This window comes from Bufo gargarizans, chromosome 3 (genome assembly GCF_014858855.1).
Source record: "Bufo gargarizans isolate SCDJY-AF-19 chromosome 3, ASM1485885v1, whole genome shotgun sequence".
In the NCBI taxonomy this organism is placed as follows: Eukaryota; Metazoa; Chordata; class Amphibia; order Anura; family Bufonidae; genus Bufo; species Bufo gargarizans.
The window spans coordinates 238018432-238040879 of NC_058082.1; the positions used below are offsets into that span (position 1 = coordinate 238018432).

The following is a 22448-nucleotide window of genomic DNA, read 5'->3' on the forward strand; positions in this document are numbered from 1 at the left end:
TTTATGTCAATCGACTTCGGATGAAGCATCCAAAGACGATTCGCTCATCCCTACTGATGACCTATCCTCTGGATAAGTCATCAGTATCTGATTAGTGGGGGTCCGACACCCGGGACCCCAGCCGATCATCTATAGCCACGCCCTTCTCCAGCTTTTCCTAGGCCGTGTGATGTCATGTTCATGGCCTAGCTCAACCACACTGAAGTGAATGGGAATGAGCTGCGATACCAAGCACAGCCACTATACAATGTACGGTGCTGTGCTTGGTTTGCCGAGAGAAGGCCGCTGCACTACTGTGGGTGCCAGAGGACAGGTCATCAGTGTAAAACTCTCAGAAAACCTCTTTAAAAAGGGTTGAGCAGTGTCAGTATATTGATGATCAATATCAAAATGGTGGGAGTCTAACACCCTCCACCCTCACTGGTCAACTGTTTGAAGAGGAGGTGGTGCTCGTGCAAGTGCTGCTTCCTCCAACATTACACTGCGTGTTTTCTCGTTATGACAAACACTGAAGAGGACGCAGTGCTCTCACAAATGCTGCAGCCTCAAACAGGGGGTGCCGGGAGTCAGACCTTTGCCGATCTAATATTGATGACCTACCTGTGAGCGTGCAAAACGGCCATAGGCCGCCTGTCATGTGCGATTCCCATTCCTGAACTGTGCACTCTAATGTATTAATAATAATGGATATATTCTGAATGTTAAGGAGAACCGTCTCCCGTCTGTTTTAGTAAATAACTGCTTTCCACATATAATTCTGGAGCATCTATTCTTCTATGTCATATCATTTGTTCATTATTCCTGCTAGAAGTTATAAATGAATAGCAGTTTGCTGTAAAGGTTCAGATGGGTGTCACCAGTACAAGGTTTCTGCACAGTTTGACAATATTCAATCAGTGCTGTCAGTGTCCGACGGTGCCGGCGGGACACACCCCAACTGGTAACACCCCTGTGGACCATTGCTTCGAACTGCAGGAAAGTCATTCATAATTTCTAGCAGGAAAAATAAAGACATTTTAAATAGCAGAGACCCGTGGCATATGTACGCGATCAGCCATAAGGCTGATAACATACATCTTACCTTTCAGGTGCATTTGGTCAAATGTGACCACGGCATCTGCGCAGACCGGAACCGGAAGACGCGCACTTCCGGTCCAGTAACAGTGTTCACCGGCTGAGAACGGGGGACCTGTTACCTTGAGCCAATTGACCGAAGCCTCAAAGAGGCTTCAGAGTCAATTAGATGTATATATCAATACAACACTAGGTGGCAGCCTTGTATTGATATAGTGCAAATGAAGTCTTCAATGATGGCTATTTAGCCATCACTGAATAATATGGGCAATTGAATGACTGCCAGTGTTTGTCACCCAAGCAAGAAAAAAATAAAGTTTTTACAAATATAAAAAAAATAAAAGTTCAAATCACCCCTCTTTGATTAAAATAAAAACACAACTAATAAAAATAAAAAACATCATGGGCATCGCCGCATGCGAAAATGCCCATACTATTAAAATATAACAATAATAATGGCATACGGCAAATGGCGTAGCAGAAATAAAAATACATTTTTTGTCACTACAACTACCCAATAATTTTTTTATAAATCGTGATCAAAAAGTGGCACACACTTACAATTATTACTGAAAAGAACAGATCGTTCAGCAAAAAATTTGCCCTCACACAGCCCCGTACACATAGCTACAAAAAAGTTATAGGGGGTCAGAATATGTTTTTTTTTTTCAGTATTAAAGCGCAAGAAAAATTATACAAGTGTGGTATCGTTGTAACTGTATTGACCTGGGGAATGATCAGAATTGCGTTTTTTCCCAATTCTACCCCATTTGGAATTTTTTTCCCGCTCCCTACTACATGGTATGCAACCGTAAATGGTGCCATTAGAAGGTACAACTTGTCCCGGAAAAAAATAAGCCCTCATAAGGCTATGTGAACGGAAAAAAAAAAAAAGTTAGAACTATGGAAAGGCGGGGTGTGAAAAACGAAAACGCAAAAATGGAAAATCCCAGAGTCCTTAAGGGGTTAAAGGGGCTTTTTAGCCTGTAGATAACTAATGACCCATCTTCATGATAGGTCATCCGTATCAGATTAGTGGGGGTTCAACACATTTAGAAACAGAATATGTATTTGGCAGCTGATGGCGGCAAAAACAAAACAGGGAACGGAAAGGGAAGCAGAAGTGTGCGTCCACTGTACTGTGTAGTAGCGTTGCCAGGTTACTGCGGCTCAGCTCCCATTCATTCTAATACTAGTAATAAGAAAAAGTGGAAAACCTCCAACAGCTCAAACAGAAACATTTTATTTAAAAAATCCCAAGATATAAAAAAAAAAATGCATTTAACAAATGAGATAAAAAAAAAAAACACACACATCAGGAAAACTGAGTGTCTTCATTTCCTGGTAGTATTACTTCATTTTAGTTAAGTTCCCTTTCGGATACTAAAGATACGCCTTTTTCTGTAATCTAGCTGTGTGTTCATTCTTGCTTCAGTTTATCTATAGACAGATAAAGCATAGCTCTGCCAATAATATAAGACTCCAGCTTCTAGTACCTGCCTGTATATTATCTCGTCTAACTCTTATTGGCACTGCTGTTCAAGATTTATAAGAGACAGCGACTAAATCTCATCTTAAGGGTTTGTTCAGACGGCCGTATGAATGAGTCCGCATTGGACCCATTTATTTCAATTGGGCCGCAAAAGATGCGGACAGTACACCGTGTGCTGTCCGCATCCGTGGTAGAACGGGTCCTATTCTTGTCTGCAATCACGGACATGAATAGGCATTTTCTATTATGGTTGTGGCCACGCGTGGCCCGCAAATTGCGGAATGCACATGGCCGGTATCCGTGCAAATTGCTGATCTGCAAAGCACTACGGCCGTCTGAATGGTCCCTAACTCTTACATACACAATGAAGGATGCGGTTTCTGTGAATACACTACTCCATAATGTGACTTGTCCTGATACAAGAGACAGTCACTTGTGATGGCACTGCTGACGTACCCTCATGTAGCCACTATACAGAGCGACATGGTCTGTAATAAGACTTATATTCGCTGTGCCTCCCCGCAAAGATAAATATACAATTCATGCATGGAGATTTATAATAAAAGGCGGCACTCACCAGCGTCTTCAAATAACTTCACCATTTATTTGTATCCAAGCCCCTGACGAAGCAAAGGCGAAACCTGAGTCGGGCGAGTGATGGGAGACCAATTTTACATGTCTATGTTTTCTGGAATCTTGCAAGTATAATAAATACTGGTTTGATACCAAGTGCTAGCAGTACTTCACTATTCTTGGCCATTCCGTCCTATTCAATATAGGAGGTGCGTGGAGTCCACGCTTGACCTAACAGAGATAGACAACTGTCTCCATATAGTCAATCTACTACAATTTTGTTGGATCTGTACCTATCTGGAGCTAATTGTACCTATCTGGATTAATTGTATCCAAGCGGTGCAGGGGATACAAATAAATGGTGAAGTTATTTGAAGACGCTTGTGAGTGCCGCCTTTTATTCTGAATCTCCGCGCATGAATTAGAAGAATAAGCTTGATATTCATGAGACAAGCACACTGGTCACATTAGCTGCAGGTCTTCAGCGTCTTCGGGAAGCTCGATTTGATGTCACAGTGTATACCGGGGTATATAACAGCATTTTTAGCAAACCTTATTTCTATAAATCAGCAAATATGCCATACAGCAATACACATACCTTTGAAATCCAGGGAAAGTAACCCTTTACGGTACACGCAGTTCATATTTATTTCCAGTATGTGCATAGTAGCATTATCAGCCTAATCCCACATGGATTTATGGATTAAGCACAGTGCATGCTTCTGACTCATAGGGAACATTACACAATGCAGACACCATAGAAACATTACAACTAGAGCTGCTTGCTGTTTTACTTGTCAGATAGGGCAGCATGAAAATATGATGAACTAAGAGATCATGTTAGATTTAATTACAAGGAAGAATCAGGGGGGGTCCTGTGTGTTACTGACAGGTGGACAGGTCTGCTGCACTATCAACCCAAAAAATAATATACACAAATTGCACCATTTGCCTAATAAAACCTAACAAAGATGGATGGCCCTAATAGCCTGCCATATTCACATAAAGCGTTTTCCCACTCGCCTGTCACCAGAGACTGACAGCGATCGCATCGGCATGCATATTCAATGGCGATCAGTCGCTAGTGGGGAAGGGAGGCAAAAAGCGATCCCCTCATCAATAACATGGCCTCATAAGTATTGATCTGCTATGCTCATGATCACTCCTATTATTCAACAGTACGGCAAACCATTCCTCATATTATGCAGCATAATAATACTGCAGGATGCAATACTATAGTGAGAGGCTGACGGCGGTCCTATCGGCATGCATATTCCGTGGACATCAGCTGCTAGTGAGGGAGGGGGGACAAGAATTGATCCCCTCACCAATACCACAGACTCATTAATTTACTGTGCTTGTTGAGCGCCAACAGTGAAGTAGACCTGTCCCCATATTATGCAGCTTAATAACATTACAGGATGCATGTACACATTACTATAGCCTGAGAATATACTGGGTAGAAGTCAGGGCCCCCTGGGCACAGGAATCTGGGTAAGAGTACTCTGCTACAGATATCTGTATGTGTAAAGACACCTTTGTGGTCCCATTACACAGGACAGTGCAGGGAAATCCAGGTGGATCTGGAATTGTTGGCAACTAAGACGTCATCTCCGTGATCACATCTCTGCATAGAAGGTATTCAGTGGCTTACAGCAAAAGTGCATTTCTTAAATTGTCTAAAAAATCCTGCTTTAAAAGAATGCTGAATATAAAACACAATTAAAAAGCTGTTCACTTAATCATCACAATTTCTGCATTATTAAACAAGACTTTAGTGCATTAATGATGACAATTAATTAGCCACTTGCCAAAAAAGAAGAAGAAAATAGTACCTTGTGTATACGCGTAATCATCTGAGCCAGAACTTGAACTTCTGTGGTATTTGGGAACACCTTTTTCTACACCTGAAATTGGCATCAAAGAAATGGGCTGTATAGGTTCTGGAGTCCCTGGATGCTGCTCTTGGTCCACAATATTTAAAAGATTTTCAGTAGGAGCCCGTGCAACAGTGATTTTTAAAAAAGCCGGGTTAGATGGGGACATCAGGACGCGAGGAGAAGGGGTTGGAGAGCCAGAAGTGGCAGGTGGTTGTGTGTATGTAATATACAATGGGTTAACACCATAAGGAGTCTTTGGCTGGCCAGGCATAGCTCTTGATGGAGACCCTGGCCGTGCATTTGAGGCATATGCAGACTGTTGGCTCCTCTGGGAAGACTGATGACTTATTGGTGAAGGACTTCTATTCATCGCCGTTCCTGGTCTTTGCGGTGACTCCACAGTAATTTCTATCTTGTTCATAGGAGCCTTATTCATGCCAGATCCATAGGGAAGATAGGATAAGCTACTTTGTTTAGGATAAGAAGGTGGAGCTTGCTGATAAGAATGAGGTGAAGCGGTTGATGGACTAGGTGGCATAAACACATGGGAAGTCTGGTGGCTGTGATGCTGTGGAGAGCTGTAAGGAGATGTGCATTGAGATGTGGGAGGGGAACAAAAAGCAGACTGTGGGATCTGAGTCTGCTTTGGAGAATATTGTGTAGGTTGATAACCTTGCGAGTATAAAGGAAGAGGACAAGGACTATAGCTAGGCAGAGGAACTGGAGGAGATTGTGTCCAAGGTGAGTTCTGTGGGGTTTGCCTGCCTGGAGAATTTTGTGATGACTGCCTTATGTAAATGGAGTTTGGAGTCCCGTAAGGATTGCTTTGAACTTGGGGAACAATTTGTAAAGCTCTTGGCACGTTGTGAGCAGAAGGTATATTTTGCGACACTGTTACGGTAATTGGATTTTGACTATAGTGAGGTAAGTGCATATATGTTGGCACCGAAGGTTGCATAGCTGAGGTGTTCACACCTTGCTGCTGAAGAGGCTGTGGGGGTGGAGTCGGCGAGTTTCGACTCTGGTCATTCAAGAAAAATGGGTTGAAATTCTGTGCCACAATTGCTGGCGCCGACTGGGGCTCAACCAAACAGATAAACTTGCCAGAAGTACGCTGTGGGTCAATGTGGCCGTCACTTGAACTGTGAACCAGGGGACGTCCATTCACTTGTGTTCCATCTCCTCCCTGGAAATTTGTGCCTGAATGGATGCCAAGATTGATGTGCAAAAGATTGCCGTTGGTTCTGCTGTCCTCTGGATTGTGGCCCTCCATATAAAGGTACTTGCAGCTTTCTTGGCGCAGCACTCTGTGGCAAGCTTCAATATTGCCATTGTTCTTTAATCAGATAATAAAAAGAAACAAAAGAAAAATCACAATTAGAAATGGCAAAAAACAAAACAAAAAACAGCATGTAGTTTCCATAGGCAGTCTTCAAATATATGCGGAAACTGTACAAAATACCCCATGAGCAATTTCTCTGAAAGTAGATATTGACCTATAATTAGTATATAATGTACCGTAAGTACATTATATACATTTACTAATAAATACACACAATTTTACACACACAGTTTAGCAAATTATCTTGGAACGGTTTGATGCGGTTTTCCCCACTGCAGTCATTGGAGCAAAAAAAATGCAGTTGTCAGAGGAATAAAGGATCAGATTGATAGCTCTCAACATTTCTGATCTACCGCCACCAGAGTTGTCTGGCAGCAACTTGCCCTTTGTCTATATTCACAACACGTGAACTTTCGCCTCCGCCGAGCCATAATTTAACCTACATTTCTCAAACGTCTGTGTACCTAAAACTGTTTTCCAGGAATTTACATTGATTACCTATCCTTAAAGGGAGACTGTTAAGTAAATTTCACCAATATAACTACCAGCAATGACCATCAGAACGTTGTAAAAGCATTATAACCATCCCTTTATGTCATCTGGGTGATTATTCTGTGTCCAGTTCCTAAGTGCCCAGCTGGGCAGACTTTCCTTTTCAAAGTGCCCAAGCCCGCTGCACTTCCCCGCTGTCTGCTCCTCCCTTAACCTCACAAGGCTTCCACCCCTCTCCCCTGGTGTCACAGTGAACCTTCACAACATTTACTTTATGCATATCATTATGTGTATTTTGAGAAGTGGGAAAACAAGGCAGGAAAACCATACTGAACATGGTGTTCAGGAAGGGCCTTATGCACACGACCGTAAGTTCACTCTGCATCCGATCTGTATTTTTTGTGGATCGGATGCGGACCAATTAATTTCAATGGGGCTACAAAAGAGGTGGACAGCACCCTGTGTCCCGCATTTCTGTTTTGTAGATCCGCAAAAAGGTTGTGTGCATGAGCCCTTATAGGAAAATTTCATGAAAATGTTGAGGTGCCATTTTTTGTTTGTTTGGGTTTCTAGCATATTATAATACTGTCAAAATACACTGCCTGTCCAAAAAAAAAGTCGCCACCTGGATTTAACTAAGCAAATCGTTACGAGCCTCCTATTGGATAATTACTGCATGGGCGATTATCTTTTAGCTGGCAACAAGTTATTTAACCTCAACTGGTGCAATGAGTTGCTTCTCATTTCCTAAACAACCATGTCGAAAGACACATCTTGTGGTCTGTTTGAGAAGGGTCAAATCATAGGTATGCATCAAGCAGAGAAAACATCTAAGGAGATTGCAGAAACTACTATAATTGGGTAAGAACTGTCCAACGCATTATTAAAAACTGGAAGGACAGTGGGGACCCATCGTATTCGAGGAAGAAATGTGGCGGGAAAAAAATCCTGAATGATTGTGAGCGGCGATCACTTAAACGTTTGGTGAAATCGAAGAAAAACAACAGTAGAACTCACGGCTATGTTTAAGGCCTCATGCACACGGCCGTGTTCCGTGGCCGAGAGCGGACCGTGGAAACCCTGCCGGGATTCCTCCTGACATCATGAGCGCACGGCATCATTGGTTGCTATGACGCCGTGCGCTTCATGCAGCCGCTGCTGTACAGTAATACACTAGTATTACTGTACAGCAGCGGCTGCATGAAGCGCACAGCGTCATAGCAACCAATGACGCCGTGCACTCATGCTGTCAGGAGGAATCCGGCAGGGTTTCCATGGTCCGCTCTCGGAACACGGCCGTGTGAGGCAAACCAGAAAAAAAGGCTTCAATTTGCTAGGGAGCATAAAGCTTGGACTCATGTGGTCTGACGAGTCCAGATTTACCCTGTTCCAGAGTGATGGGCGCATCAGGGTAAGAAGAGAGGCAGATTAAGTGATGCACCCATCATGCCTAGTGCCTGCTGTACAAGCCTGTGGGGGCAGTGCTATGATCTGGGGTTGCTGCAGTTGGTCAGGTCTAGGTTCAACAACAGTATGTGCTCCAAGAATGAGGTTATTCCATCAATGGATATTTTCTTCCTTCATGGCACGGGCATATTCCAAGATGACAATGCCAGGATATATCGGGCTCATCTTGTGAAAGAGTGGTTCAGGGAGCATGAGACATCATGGATTGGCCACCACAGAGTCCAGACCTTAACCCCATTGAGAATCTTTGGGATGTGCTGGAGAAGGCTTTGCGCAGCAGTCAGACTACCATCATCAAGGCAAGATCTTGGAAAATAAATGCAGCACTAGATGGAAATAAATCTTGTGACATTGCAGAAGCTTATCGAAACAATACCACAGCGAATGCGTGCCGTAATCAAAGCTAAAGGCGGTCCAACAAAATATTAGAGCATTTATATTTTTTGGGTGGCGACTTTTTTGGGACAGAGTGTATTGATCAGCTAGAAATTTCCCATTTTTCCTTCTAATAACAGAACTAGTGAATAGGGTCACTGAGTAGAACACCTTTATATATGTGTGCCACCTTTCAACTTATTATCCTTCTCTAGACAAACTCTACAGTATTTCGTTTTCTTTTATGGGCACAGATACCATTTTTCCAGTCGCCCTGACAAACCACTTTTATTTGTGGGCTGTACCTGTACTGTAAATATTAATAACTTTCCTTGCCATAAGACTAATGAAGAAGCATAGATTAACTGCAAGCTATTGTTCTCGAAGGTGGCAAGAAACAATTAGATTTATGATGGGTAATTAGGGACAGAAGATTCCTTTTCTCCCAGATTAGAATAAAGCCATGACACAGACACTACACTATGCAGCACCACCCAGACATGCAGCAGAGTGGAACGACTGATACTACACCGTTCTCTATATTACAATACATGTCGTCATGCAGCACTGTGCACAAAAGCCCATCATTTAGCGCAAGAAAAAGTAGGAGAAATGAATGGGGAGAATGTAAGATTACTATTCTGCATTTAGGAGAACAGAATGACAAGTATCTGCGAAAGGAAAAAAAAAAACAAGTGCATCAAGCGCTATATGGTCCAGTTCACACTTTACAGTTTTGGTGCAGTCCTGACAGTTACCGTTGCTGGGACCCTCTTGACGTCATGATATTTTGACATTGCATTATTTGTCATGTTTGTATGCATACATTGGATTGATACCTCCTGTGGCATGTTCTTCTTATCCATGTGTATGAGGAGTATTACACCAACTGATATTGGTTACTGTGTATATATAAATAGGGGCAAACTGCAAATGTGAGTACTAAACCCACTAGGCGGATGTAATTTATTAAAAAGGTACAAATTAAGATGCTAACACATAAAATACTATAATAGGCAAAGTGGTATATACCATACAACCTCCAGCACACAAACCCCAAAGCAATCCTAAACTGTCTGTACCATCCTTTTCCTTAATCCAGTAGAAATGCTTCTAGGATCGTCCAGCTTAGGCGAACAGTCAATAAACTAGTGCATTCAACCTGCCGAATGTGGTGTATGCAGGTGACTATAACACCGTGAAGGACTATATCATCATTACACTTAAAGTCCAGGTATAATCCAGTACGAGGCCACTGAGGAAGAGGTACAGCACCTCGAAACGCGTCTGGCGTAAGGAGTGAGCGAATGTCTCAGCAATTAAGGAGAGACAATATCACTTTCTAAAAGGAAAAATCAAAAGAATTGAAAAATTTGAGAAAGACGGAAAATTCAAAGACATTCGATCCGGAAAATCGTTGCTTACCAGTGACATCACTTCAGCTCCATTTGATCTCTGGAGCAACCAGATCACGTGGGACGCCACGTAGGGGTTCAGCACACCATGTGGGACGCCGCTGGTGTGCGGCCGCCTGGAACCAACGCTGCTACAACACAGTGAAGAAGGCCCATCTCCTATTTAGGAGTGCTGCCGATTCTTGTGTGCACTTGCAGGCACAGCTGCTGTAGCAGCTTCTAAGGTACCAGTGACTGTTTATTGATCCAAATATAGCACGTACTGGATTATACCTGGACTTTGAATGTAATGATGATATAGTCCTCCACAGTGTTGTTATAGTCACCTGCATACACCACATTCGGCAGGTTGAATGCACTAGTTTATTGACTGTTCGCCTAAGCTGGACGATCCTAGAAGCATTTCTACTGGATTAAGGAAAGGGATGGTACAGCCAGTTTAGGATTGCTTTGGGGTTTGTGTGCTGGAGGTTGTACGGTATACACCACGTTGCCTATTATAGTATTTTATGTGTTAGCATTTTAATTTGTACCTTTAAATAAATTACATCCGCCTAGTGGCTTTAGTACTCCCATTTGCAGTGTGCCACTATTTATATATACACAGTTTATGCTTTTTGGGCCTAAGGGTGGGCCGCTTTAGGTGAGCACCTCATCCATTTAAGGTGAAAGGGTGAGCCGCTGGTGTTTCATGATATTGGTTACTAAATGCAGTCTGTAATGCATGACTGTTTTAAGGTGCATTGCAGCATGTTATCTAGCACTCTAATCATACACTAGCTTGGTGCCTGTCTATTAAAGGGGTTTATCGGGGGCAAAATATTGTTGAATCCAGCCAGCAAAGGAAGCATTATGGATAATAACAATACATTAGTAAGTGCCTTCTATTAACTTTCTCTACATAATAAATGCTATTTGCTGAAGTGAGACAGCCCCTTTAACAAAAAGACTCAAAGTAGTGACCAATCACGCCGAGTCATGTATTAATGGTGCCAACCAATATCCGAAAGGTCATCACAGCTCTAATTACTTTGTAGATTCAGTGTGTATAATCCCCTAAAGATCCTGTGCTGAAGGACTATATAACTAATGCCAACTGTGGTCAAGCTTGAGATGTTTTTAGGTGGACATACAGCCCAGTGGTTTTGCCAGATCACATAATTGTCTACAGTGAAGAATAAAAATGTTTCAGCGCACATAGGTTTACTAATGTGTTTGTGCCTAAAATCTGTCTAAAAAGTGGTGCGTTTTGGTGCAACAAGAGTTCCTACACTTTTTCCAACTTGCTTGAATAGGTGGGCAGGGCTCAACAGGAAGTCTAAGGCTACTTTCACACTTGCGTTCAGAGCGGATCCGTCTGCATTATATTTTAGAAAAAATTCTAAGTGTGAAAGTAGCTCAGAAGGATCCGTCCAGACTTTACATTGAAAGTCAATGGGGGACGGATCCGTTAGAAAATTGAGCCATATTGTGTCAACTTCAAACGGATCCGTCCCCATTGACTTACATTGTAAGTCTGGACGGATCAGTTTGCCTCCGCACGGCCAGGCGGACACCCGAAGGCTGCAAGCAGCGTTCGGGTGTCCACCTGCTGAGCGGAGCGGAGGGCAAACGCTACCAGACTGATGCATTCTGAGCGGATCCACTCAGAATGCATTAGGGCAGTACGGATGCGTTCGGGGCCGCTTGTGGGAACCCTTAAACGGAACTCACAAGCGGAGCCCCGAACGCAAGTGTGAAAGTAGCCCGAGATGCACCAAAACTCTACCACAATTCTAGCATAAAATTCAGTCTCAAAGTAAGCCAACCAACAGTTTGTATACAGTTAGAAAAGTGTCTCTCACCATCCAGCCTGAACCACTGTGATAAATCTGGTGCAGATCTGGACATCCTGCCTAAGGGTCCATCGACACGTCCGCAAAATGGGTCCGCATCCGTTCCGCAATTTTGCGGAACAGGTGCAGACCTATTCATTTTCAATGGGGCTGGTATGAGCTTTCCGCATCTGCATTTGTCTGCAATTGAGTACAAGAGAAGGCATTTTCTATGAGAGTGCCTGCCATGTGCGGTTCACAAAATGCGGAACGCACATTGCCGATGTCAGTGTTTTGCGGATCTGCAAAACACATACGGACGTGTGAATGGAACCTTAGCCTACATCAACAGTTTTAGTAAATCTGAGACTTGGGGTCCATTCAGACGTGTGTAGTGCATTGCGAATCGGCAATACACCCGGCCGGCACCACCATAGAACTGCCTATTCTTGTCCCAATTGCGGACAACAATAGGACATGTCCTATTTTTTTTCCGGAGCCGCGGAATGAGAATGAATGAATGGGTCCGCATAATTGCGGAACGGGTGCGGACCCATTCTACGGATGTCGGAATGGAGTTTTAGCGTATATAAAATCTACCCATCCGTCTATCCATCTCTAATATATCCCATTTTCATGGATTTATTGCAGTATGTTTGATGGGTAATTTCAAATACGGCATGATCGCTGACAACAGCAATTATATCTATTCATGAAATACTACCAAATATAATCTAACTAAGGGGGGATGTCCCATTTGGACAACCCCTGGACCAACCTAACAATTTGCTGCCGACCACGGGTATAGTTGCTGAGAAAACCCCCATATTATGGTTGGGTGAAGCTGTGAGCAACCATGCATTTCTGCTGCGGTATGGGATATGTATTCTTATATGGTACCCATTTTAATTCAGGAGGGTCTCAAGTAGACGACATCCTCACAGTGACATACAGTATATACAATGTTGCTCAAAGTTGTACATACACTTTTAAGGACATTCTCTAAGGGCTCTTTCACACTTGCGTTCTTGTCTTCCGGCATAGAGTTCCGTCGTCGGGGCTCTATGCCGGAAGAATCCTGATCAGGATTATCCCAATGCATTCTGAATGGAGTGAAATCCGTTCAGGATGCATCAGGATGTCTTGAGTTCCGGAACGGAACGTTTTTTGGCCGGAGAAAATACCGCAGCATGCTGCGCTTTTTGCTCCGGCCAAAAATCCTGAAGACTTGACGCAAGGCCGGATCCGGAATTAATGCCCATTGAAAGGCATTGATCCAGATCCGGCCTTAAGCTAAACGTCGTTTCGGCGCATTGCCGGATCAGATGTTTAGCTTTTTTAGAGTGGCTACCATGGCTGCCGGGACGCTAAAGTCCTGGCAGCCATGGTAAAGTGTAGTGGGGAGCGGGGGAGCAGCATACTTACCGTCCGTGCGGCTCCCGGGGCGCTCCAGAGTGACGTCAGGGCGCCCCAAGCGCATGGATCACGTGATCGCATTGGCACGTCATCCATGCGCATGGGGCGCTCTGACGTCACTCTGGAGCCCCCCGGGAGCCGCACGGACTGTAAGTATGCCGCTTCCCCGCTCCTACTATGGCAACCAGGACTTTAATAGCGTCCTGGGTGCCAAAGTAACACTGAAAGCATTTTGAAGACGGATCCGTCTTCAAATGCTTTCAGTACACTCGCGTTTTTTCCGGATCCGGTGTGTAATTCCGGCAAGTGGAGTACATGCCGGATGCGGACAATGCAAGTGTGAAAGAGGCCTAAAGTTGCAAAAAGCATGTGCACTGGTATAGACTACTCACAAAAAGTTATGGATATTTGGCTTGTGGGTGAAATTTTAGGATGACACAAAAATGCACCCAAAACATTTCCTAGTTCAATTAGAATTGGTATTTAAAACAGTCCTCCTCATCATGCTGTTCACATTTTGACATAATCAGACCAAGACGACACCTAACAACTGATCAACAGTACCTCGCCATTGGGAGGCTTCAAGCAGGATGTTCTCAGACATAAGTGGCCACTGAGCTTAGCGTGTCATCAGCAGGTTACAACAGAGATTCAGAGAGACTGGAAGAGTCACAGAAAGGCATAGATGTCCTTTGGCCACATCCTACACTGATGACCGCTTCCTTATGAACAATGCACTGAGGAACCAGATGATGAATGTCACACAACTCCAGGCACATTTAAAGACGAAAGGCACCAAGTGTCACACCAGACAATTCAAAACAGTTTACAGCGTGGTCTGCGTGCTAGCGATCTGCAAGGATACCGGACCACAGGCATCATCGTCTTGCTCGGGCCAGGGAGCATCTACGCTGGATGAGGGACCCCACTGGTTCACTGATGAAAGTCGATTCACACTAAGCAGAAATAATGGCTGCCAACAAAGTTGGAGACGTCAAGAAAAGCTCTATGCATTAGCCACTGTTTGGCTTTGGTGGTGGTGGTGATGTTACAGTCTGGGCAGATGTGTCTAGTCAATACCGAATAGCCCTACACTTTGTGAATGGTACAGTGACAAGCCCATACTACTTGAATAACATCATTAATCCAGTCATTGTGCCTCTGCATGAACAACACCGGCCTAATTTCATCTTCATGGACAATGCGCCAGCTCATCGAGGTTGCATCCTTAGGGAACAGCTGCTAGAGACTGGGGTACCTCAAATAGAGGGGCCTGCACTTTCTCCAGACCGGAATTCCATAACAACCCTATAGGATCAGCCGAGTCGTCGTGTAGAGACTCGTAACTCTGTACTCCAGAACCTCAATGACCTGAGGACCGCCCTTCAAGAAGAGTGGGATGCCATGCCTCAACAAAGAATAAGTCGACTTGTGAACAACATGAGACATTGTTGTCAATCTGTAATTGATGCTCAAGGGCACATACATTTTTGATACATTGAAATTTTTCTTTGTGGGGTTATGCCCACCACCGTAGTTGGCTTTTGTTTCAATAAATTGTTTGAGATTAGGAATAACCATTGCATGCTTCTACTTAAATGCACTACTTTCATGATACAATATCACTGTAGCATTCACTTTTTACGTTTTCCATAAATTTCACCCGAAAGCAAAATATCCCTAACCTTTTGTGAGTAGTGTATGTTTGACACTTTTTTTTACGCTCTGTTCACCTCTGCATTGTAGTTTCTTACACAAATGGATACCTATGATACAGGGCTGGATCCTGACACCAGTTGTGACAAATCCTATCGACACATAATGAAGTCCAACAGATATCAGCTAGTGCTATTCTTCCTGCCGAAAACAGAACCTGCTATTGAGACTCCTTATAGAGCCTCTAAGGCCCCTTTCAAACAAGCGAGTTTTCCGCGCAGGTGCAATGGGGAGGTGAACGCATTGCACCCGCACTGAATCCAGACCCATTCATTTCTATGGGGCTGTGCACATGAGCGGTCATTTTCACACATCACTTGTGCGTTGCGGGAAAAATCGCAGCATGCTCTATATTGTGCGTTTTCCACGCAACGCAGGCCCCATAGAAGTGAATGGGGCTGCGTGAAAATCGCAAGCATCCGCAAGCAAGTGCGGATGCGGTGCGATTTTCACGCATGGTTGCTAAGATGACAGTCTATTCACTGTATTATTTTCCCTTTAATACAGAATGCTTAGTAGAAGGTAAATTGAGGGTTAAAAAATAAAAATTAACTCCCCTCCTCCTCTTGATCGCGTAGTTGCCGATCTCTTCTTACTTCTTTAATCATGAGCTGTCGGCTAAAGGACCTGTGGTGATGGACCATGTGATGAGCTCAGTGACATCACCACAGGTCCTTTGACAGGTCATGAAGAAAGAACAGGAGACCGGCAGCTACGCGATCAATTGGAAGAGGTGTTTTTTTTTTTTTAACCCTCAATTGACCTTGTACTAAGCATTCTGTATTAAAGAATGCTATTATTTTCCCTTTTAACCATGTTATAAGGGAAAATAATTACATCTACACAACACCGAACCCAAACCTGAACTTCAGTGAAGAAGTTCGGGTCTGGGTACCACATTCAGTTTTTATAACGCGTGTACAAAACGCATTGCACCCGCGCGATAAAAACTGAATAATGGAACGCAATCGCTGTCAAAACTGACTGCAATTGCGTACCTACTTGCGCGGGTTAGCCGCAATGCACCCGGAACGCATCCAGACCTGCTCGTCTGCAAGGGGCCTAAGATGTGGACATTTTTTTCACCAAAAACAAAATATATCCCTACTGTATGGTTCAAGCTTAATGTGAATAGAGCCTTACACAAATGCAGACAATCAGGATGGAATTTTTACTATTGGCAGCATAGAACAGTATTCAGGTAGCATTATCAGAACTTTATTAGTAAAATAGCAGAATACAGACAATACACAGAGCAAAGATACTATCAAGATGCTAGCACATACCTGCATCATGCAATGAGATACCACGTCAAGTGGGATCTCAGGGAAGCGTTGCTGCAGATCATTTAATACCTGGATGTCAAGCTGATGACTGCTCTGTGCCATCTCCGGATGCGTGCTGGATTAGGACGGGACAGGACGGGACTCAGAACGCCCACCAGTGGTTGTGGTCTTCTGACCGTTCTGGCATTTTCTGCCACAAAAAAAAAAAGAAAAAAGTATTTTAAACACTCCTGCCAATATTTCAGAGAAAGCGACTTTCTTAATGTGAAAACATATTTCCAGATGTCCATCATTTTATCTGGAAAACAGCACTGCATGCTGAGCTACTTTCGCTTCCAGCAAAAATGATGGAGTTTGCAAGTCTGCAATTGAGCCTTATAGGGGTTGTGCCAGAAAGGAAGGGGGGGGGGGGGGGGGGGGGGGACCGAGAGAACCTCCCGATTCTGCCGGACCTGCAAAAGGAAGATGACTTACCTGCTTCCTGGTGCCGGCTCCCCTCTCCTTCTCTAACAGGCCTGGTATGCATCCAGTTTGACATCGCCTCAGCACCTTTTGTGTCATGACAAATAATCACATGATACAAGGGGTGCTAAACACCACCGGGGTCAGTCATTGGCTGCGGTGAAGTCAAACTGGACGTTTACATCAATGGACCCAAGGGGAGCATCAAAGGGCCTGCTGGAGAAAGAGGGGAGCCGGCGCCGGGAAGCAGACAAGTAATCTTCTGTTTGAGGGTCCAGCAGAATTGGGAGGGGGGGGGGGGCGGGGGGGCACAATGCCTTTAAACACAAATGCCATACTATATTTCACTATTACAAATAATTACTGAACATATTTACAATGCAAGGCCCTGTTCATATCTGCTGTGGAGGTAGAGCCTCCACCACAGATTTGGTCATATTTAATTGCAGCATGCAGCACTATATTTCTTAATAAAATGATGATGGACGCCATGATGGAACCATACCAACTACATTATAAAAGTCAATGGGGGCCGTTAGGTGCCACTGGTGTTGATCATGCTCCGTTTTTGTGCTCCTATGATGGAACAGAAAAAACAAATTCCCAACACAAATGTGAACATAGCCTAAAAGGTGCTACACACCTTCAATAGCTCCCCCGTACACTTTCAATAGATCGGCCGACCGCCACCGTACAAACACGCCAGAGTGTATGTGTTTTCAATGTGGAGAGAAGAGAAAGCTGCTGCAAGACACCTCTCCCTGGAGAATAAAATCCATCGGGTGTTGCATTTCAGAGGGTCTAATCCTTCTCTCCACTGTTATCGGGGGAGTCGAAAGCTCCACATACACATTAGATAAACAGTGGGTTCGGCCGACCATAACCTAATTTGTTTGGGGGCCTTAAAAATCTCACAGTAGGATTACAGTCAAAAAGGTTGGTCACCCCTGGGGGACTCTCTGGCAAATCCCACCCCCAGCATGGCCAGTCCTGTAGAGGGAATCATACTTACCTGATCCCCACCGGTGGGTTTCATCGCCTCCACCCTTCCCCCACTTGGGCCACTGCAGCTCTCAAGTCTGGTGTGACACGGGTCACGAGGTCACTGCAGCAACGTGTGCCCCATGTGTCACTTGACAGGTCACGTGGCATATCGTGCATCATATCACCAATGTCCAACCGGATGCCGAGTTCAGCAGTGGCCCGGGGGATCCAAAACTTCAGGCAAGTATGATTTCCTCCACAGGTCCTTCCATGCTGGCAGGTCTGCCCGAGAGCTTCCCCCCCAGGGGTGCTGAACCACCTTAAAATGCTGATATACTCAGATTTTATGCCAAGGTTGGCAAACATCAGAATATTTCATTTCCTCATTGTGATAACTGAATCAGGTCAGGAGATTGTAACCAAGTAGAGATATCAACATATTTAGTCAGCTACTCAGTAACAGACAGGGTCAGATCTTCATGTTCTTGTAGAATATCATTTTTTAATTGCTGTGGCAGTTTTTGGGCGTGTAGAAAAGCCATGAATTTCTTGGTCACAAATTTTTGACATACCTAGAAGCATGCTGCATTTTGAAAAAAAAAAAACACACACACACAAAAAAAAACCCACTGCCATCTGAGTTAAAAAAAAGGAAGCGCCAAAAACTGGCAAATATACCACAAAACAGCAGCAATTGACTTTTTATAGAAAAGTTCTTGTTGAATTTACTTTTCATGCAGTGGGTTGGAGGAGTTCACGTCTTCCAGCTGTAATTCCGGTTTACATTTTTTTAATAAGCACTGCTAGTTGATTCTTGGAGCTCTGACACAAAGTGACCTTCACTAATTATGATTTAGGGTACTTTCACACTTGCGGCAGAGTGATCCGGCAAGCAGTTCCGTCGCAGGAACTGCATGCAAACAGACAGCATTTGTAGATGGATCTGGATGCAGATCTGTCTTACAAATGCATTGTAAGAACCCGAAGGACGGATCCGGCATTGCGGTATTTCCTCCGTCCAAAACGCCGTTCAGTGACTGAACTGAAGACATCCTGAACGGATTTCTCTCCATCCAGAATGCCTGGGGATAAACACTTATTTTCTGGTATTGAGCCCCTAGGATGGAACTCTGTGCCGGAAAAGAATAACGCTAGTGTGAAAGTACCCTGCCATGCACAACGAGTTCCCAGAAGCCAACCTCTGGGGCTGATCTTCAGGATGAAGAATTCATACAGACACGCATATTTCTGTTCGTACAGAAGTAGTCTGGGCCTGAAAAAACTGTCCTGTACGTGTGCCAGTCCTGGAGAGGTTAGCTGTGTACACTACGCCAGTGTCAACATTAGCTTTACAAAAGGTCAAAACCCAGGACACAGACAAGTGCCACACATGAATAATCCAACGCCGGAATTTCTATTTTCTACCAGTAGTAAATAGTAATTGCAGTTCCTTGAAGACCCTCCTCAAGCAAGCATTCAAGAAGCTGCTGAGGAATATAAAGCAACTGTGCAAAATATAGCCTAAAGTGCTTTCATCAGGCACGCCTTGTTGTAGGACGATTCACAGAGTAAGGCCTCTTTGTATGTATTTTGCGGTCTGCAAAAAACGGATCCTCAAAAAATACGGATGACATCCGTGTACATTCTGTATTTTGCAGAACGAAACAGCTGGCCCCTGATAAAACTGTACTATCCTTGCGCATAATGTGGACAATAATAGGACATGTTCTATTTTTTTGTGTAACGGAATATGGACATACGGAAACTAAATGCACACGGAGTAACTTCCGTTTGGTTTTTTGTGGACCTATTGAAATGAAGGGTTCTGTATACAGTCCGCAAAAAAAACAAAAAAAAAAACAGAACGGACACGAAAAAAAAATATATATATGTTCGCGTGCAAGAGGCCTAAACGTGCACAAGATGCATTGTAAAGACACTCCAATTCTTGCCATTTAAGCCACTAGATGCCACAGTCAAAGCACCTGTAGGGCAAATAGAAAAACGGCCCAAAAAAAATAAAAAAGTAATTACGGTAACTAGTTGGACATTCTGTACCTCAGGCATGTCCACAGTTGGTTTTCTTTTAGCAAAAAGCAGTAATACATTTGATTATCCAAATACAGTATTACAATGCATTATACATAAAAAATTAAATAAAAAGTTCCCAAGTGAGATTTGAATTTTATTTTTTATTTTTAGGATTAAAATTAAAAACACAATTTCATGGTTTTTACAGAGTAAAAACAACGCATTATCTTGAGGTCAATGCGATTACAAAGATCCCAGTAATTTTCATCAACACCACCGATTCATTTTTCATGGATTGGGCTGTGTACGGATTTTTATATATTTTTTTCAATTATTTTTGGAAGGTGAAGCGACCAAAAAACAGTGACCGCTTTTAGTTTTTTTCTGTAAGGGATAAATCCTTTTATATTTAATAGTGTGAGCATTTTGGGACAGTGATACTGATGATGTTTTTTTTTAAATGTAAAATGGGTGCAATTAGAATTTTTTAAAACTTGTTTCCCCTATGGGACTTTAACATGAGACTGTCTAAGCACTCCTACCATAGACTGCAATGATTTACCATTGCAGTCTATGGGCGATTCCGCACTTCCCAATTTTGGCACATTTTGATTAGTAAATCTCCCCCCATGTTTTACTAAAAACAGAAGAAAAAAAAAAACTGTGCAGATTTTAGTACACACAGTAGTTTTTTTTTATCTACCACATGCCCTCAATGTAATAGATTTGTTGAGAAATATTTCAGCTACATCTGACTACTGTACCCTAATATATGTATTACATGTAATAACATTTCACCTTGTGGAAATCCTCTAAAAGTCCCTTTACACAGACGGATTCTCTGGCCATAACAAGCGCCGAAGGACGATCCGAACTCTATTACTTTCATTTTCACTGATTGCGAAGGGGTGAACCCTCCTCTCATACACCTAACATTCCCTGTTCATACAGGGAGATGGGCTGAAGACAAGCGATCGTTTTGGAGGCGTTTGTTGTGAACTGTTTACACCGGGCGATGATCTCAGGTCAACTATTCTTAATATAATATTCTATGAAAAGCAGCATCATTCGTTCTACTGTATCAATGTAACCTACATGAAATTCCCTGGAAATATGCCCGCTATGACTACTGGGGACTTATCTCTTTATCACCTTCTTCTACGTAGAATTCCTTCGCTGAAGCGTTGCCACTGTCTATTTGTAGATAAGGGAATGGTGTTACTTGTTTGAGGCTTCCTAGTCGTGGAAACACATTCCAGTACTCTGTAAAAAGCCTACTGAAATATAAGAAGCAGTGTAAAGGAAATGGAAGATTTAAAGGGACAAATCAAAGTGCTTCCCTTGAGGCAGGAATTTTACATTTCATTTTAGTCTACATACGGAATGCAGACATATTGGACTAGTACCCATGGCAGCATACAGTACGAGTAAGAATAAATATGTCGCTGTATTGATTTTATGTCTCTATGGGGAAGTGCATATGAAGATACTAGGAGCTCCGTACAGTATTAGAATGTATTGGCTCCGATGAGCCAAAGTTATTGCTTCATGAAGTCTCACGAGACCTCGAGCAATAACTTCATAAATTAATTTGTACTGTAAAAAAAAAAAAAAAAAAAAAAAAAATCCCCGAACTAATGCTTGGTTTTATGCGAATTGACTTCGGATGTTCCATCCAAAGTCAATTCGCTCAACCCTAGACTTACTAATACTGTCTAGGACAGTGCAAACTAAGATTAAAGATGTCTAAAGGTGAGCCAGACTTATCACAGTGGCTGATGCTGGATGATAAATCTGATGCACCATTAAGATGTGTGTCACGCAACCTATTGCCGCGTGACATATTTTTTTTTTTTATAATGATAGTCAATGATGTCGCACTGCAACTGCAAAATCCATGTTGCAGTGTAGTTGTTCCCTTTTTGTTGCGCGACTTATTGTGCCGTGAAGCCCTAGCCTTAGACTGTCTAGTTTATACCACCTATTAAAGAGGTTGTGCCATGAAAAATATTCTACATTTTTCAAAGCATCACCTGGAATACTTTTCGGTATGTAATAAAAAAATTTAACTTCGCCACAGAGTTATTTAAAGAGGATCTTTCACCGGATTATATTAATTGAGATAAGTACCTCTACTTGCGGGGTACCCTGATGCTGCCACCCTGCCTGTTCTGTTAAAATAGCATTCCTACGCCGCGCTGTACCCTCAGTATTTTCCCCGCTCAGGAGAAACAGGGAGTAGACACAGCCTTTCTCTGTGGCGCTGCCCAATCGCAGTGCAGAGTGTCAGAAAAAAGCTCCCTGGCTGTGACACTCTCCGATGCGATTGGACAGCGCTACAGCCAGGGAGAAGGAGACGCCCACAGAGAAAGACTGTGTCTCCTCCCCATTGCTACTGAGCGGGCAAAACACCGGGGGTACAGCATGGCGTAGGAGCGCTATTTTAACAAAACAGGCAGGGTAGCAGCATCAGGGTACCCCGCAAGTACAGATACTTATCTCATTTAATAAAATCCGGTGAAAGGTCCTCTTTAATGAAATTTATTTGTATAGTGCCACCTGCTGTTAGTTCTGTTTCTTATTTCTTGTCCACCTCAGCAAGTATACATCTTCAACTGCATCCAGCCAT

The 22448-nt window shown here is 43.3% G+C and overlaps 1 protein-coding gene across 3 annotated transcripts in view; it reads right to left on the reverse strand.

Annotated features, from left to right (window-relative positions):
- TAB3 (TGF-beta activated kinase 1 (MAP3K7) binding protein 3) overlaps positions 1–22448 on the reverse strand; it is a 56026-nt gene that overhangs the window by 11825 nt on the left and 21753 nt on the right. For 2 of the 3 annotated variants that reach the window (XM_044285155.1, XM_044285158.1), the window contains exons 2-3: positions 16343–16532; positions 4975–6355 (exon numbers count right to left, since the gene is read on the reverse strand). In XM_044285155.1, coding sequence (XP_044141090.1) covers positions 4975–6355; positions 16343–16444 — 1483 coding nt within the window. In that variant the 5' untranslated portion in view covers positions 16445–16532. The remainder of the gene's footprint in view (positions 1–4974; positions 6356–16342; positions 16533–22448) is intronic. The other variant, XM_044285157.1, reaches the window with a different exon arrangement.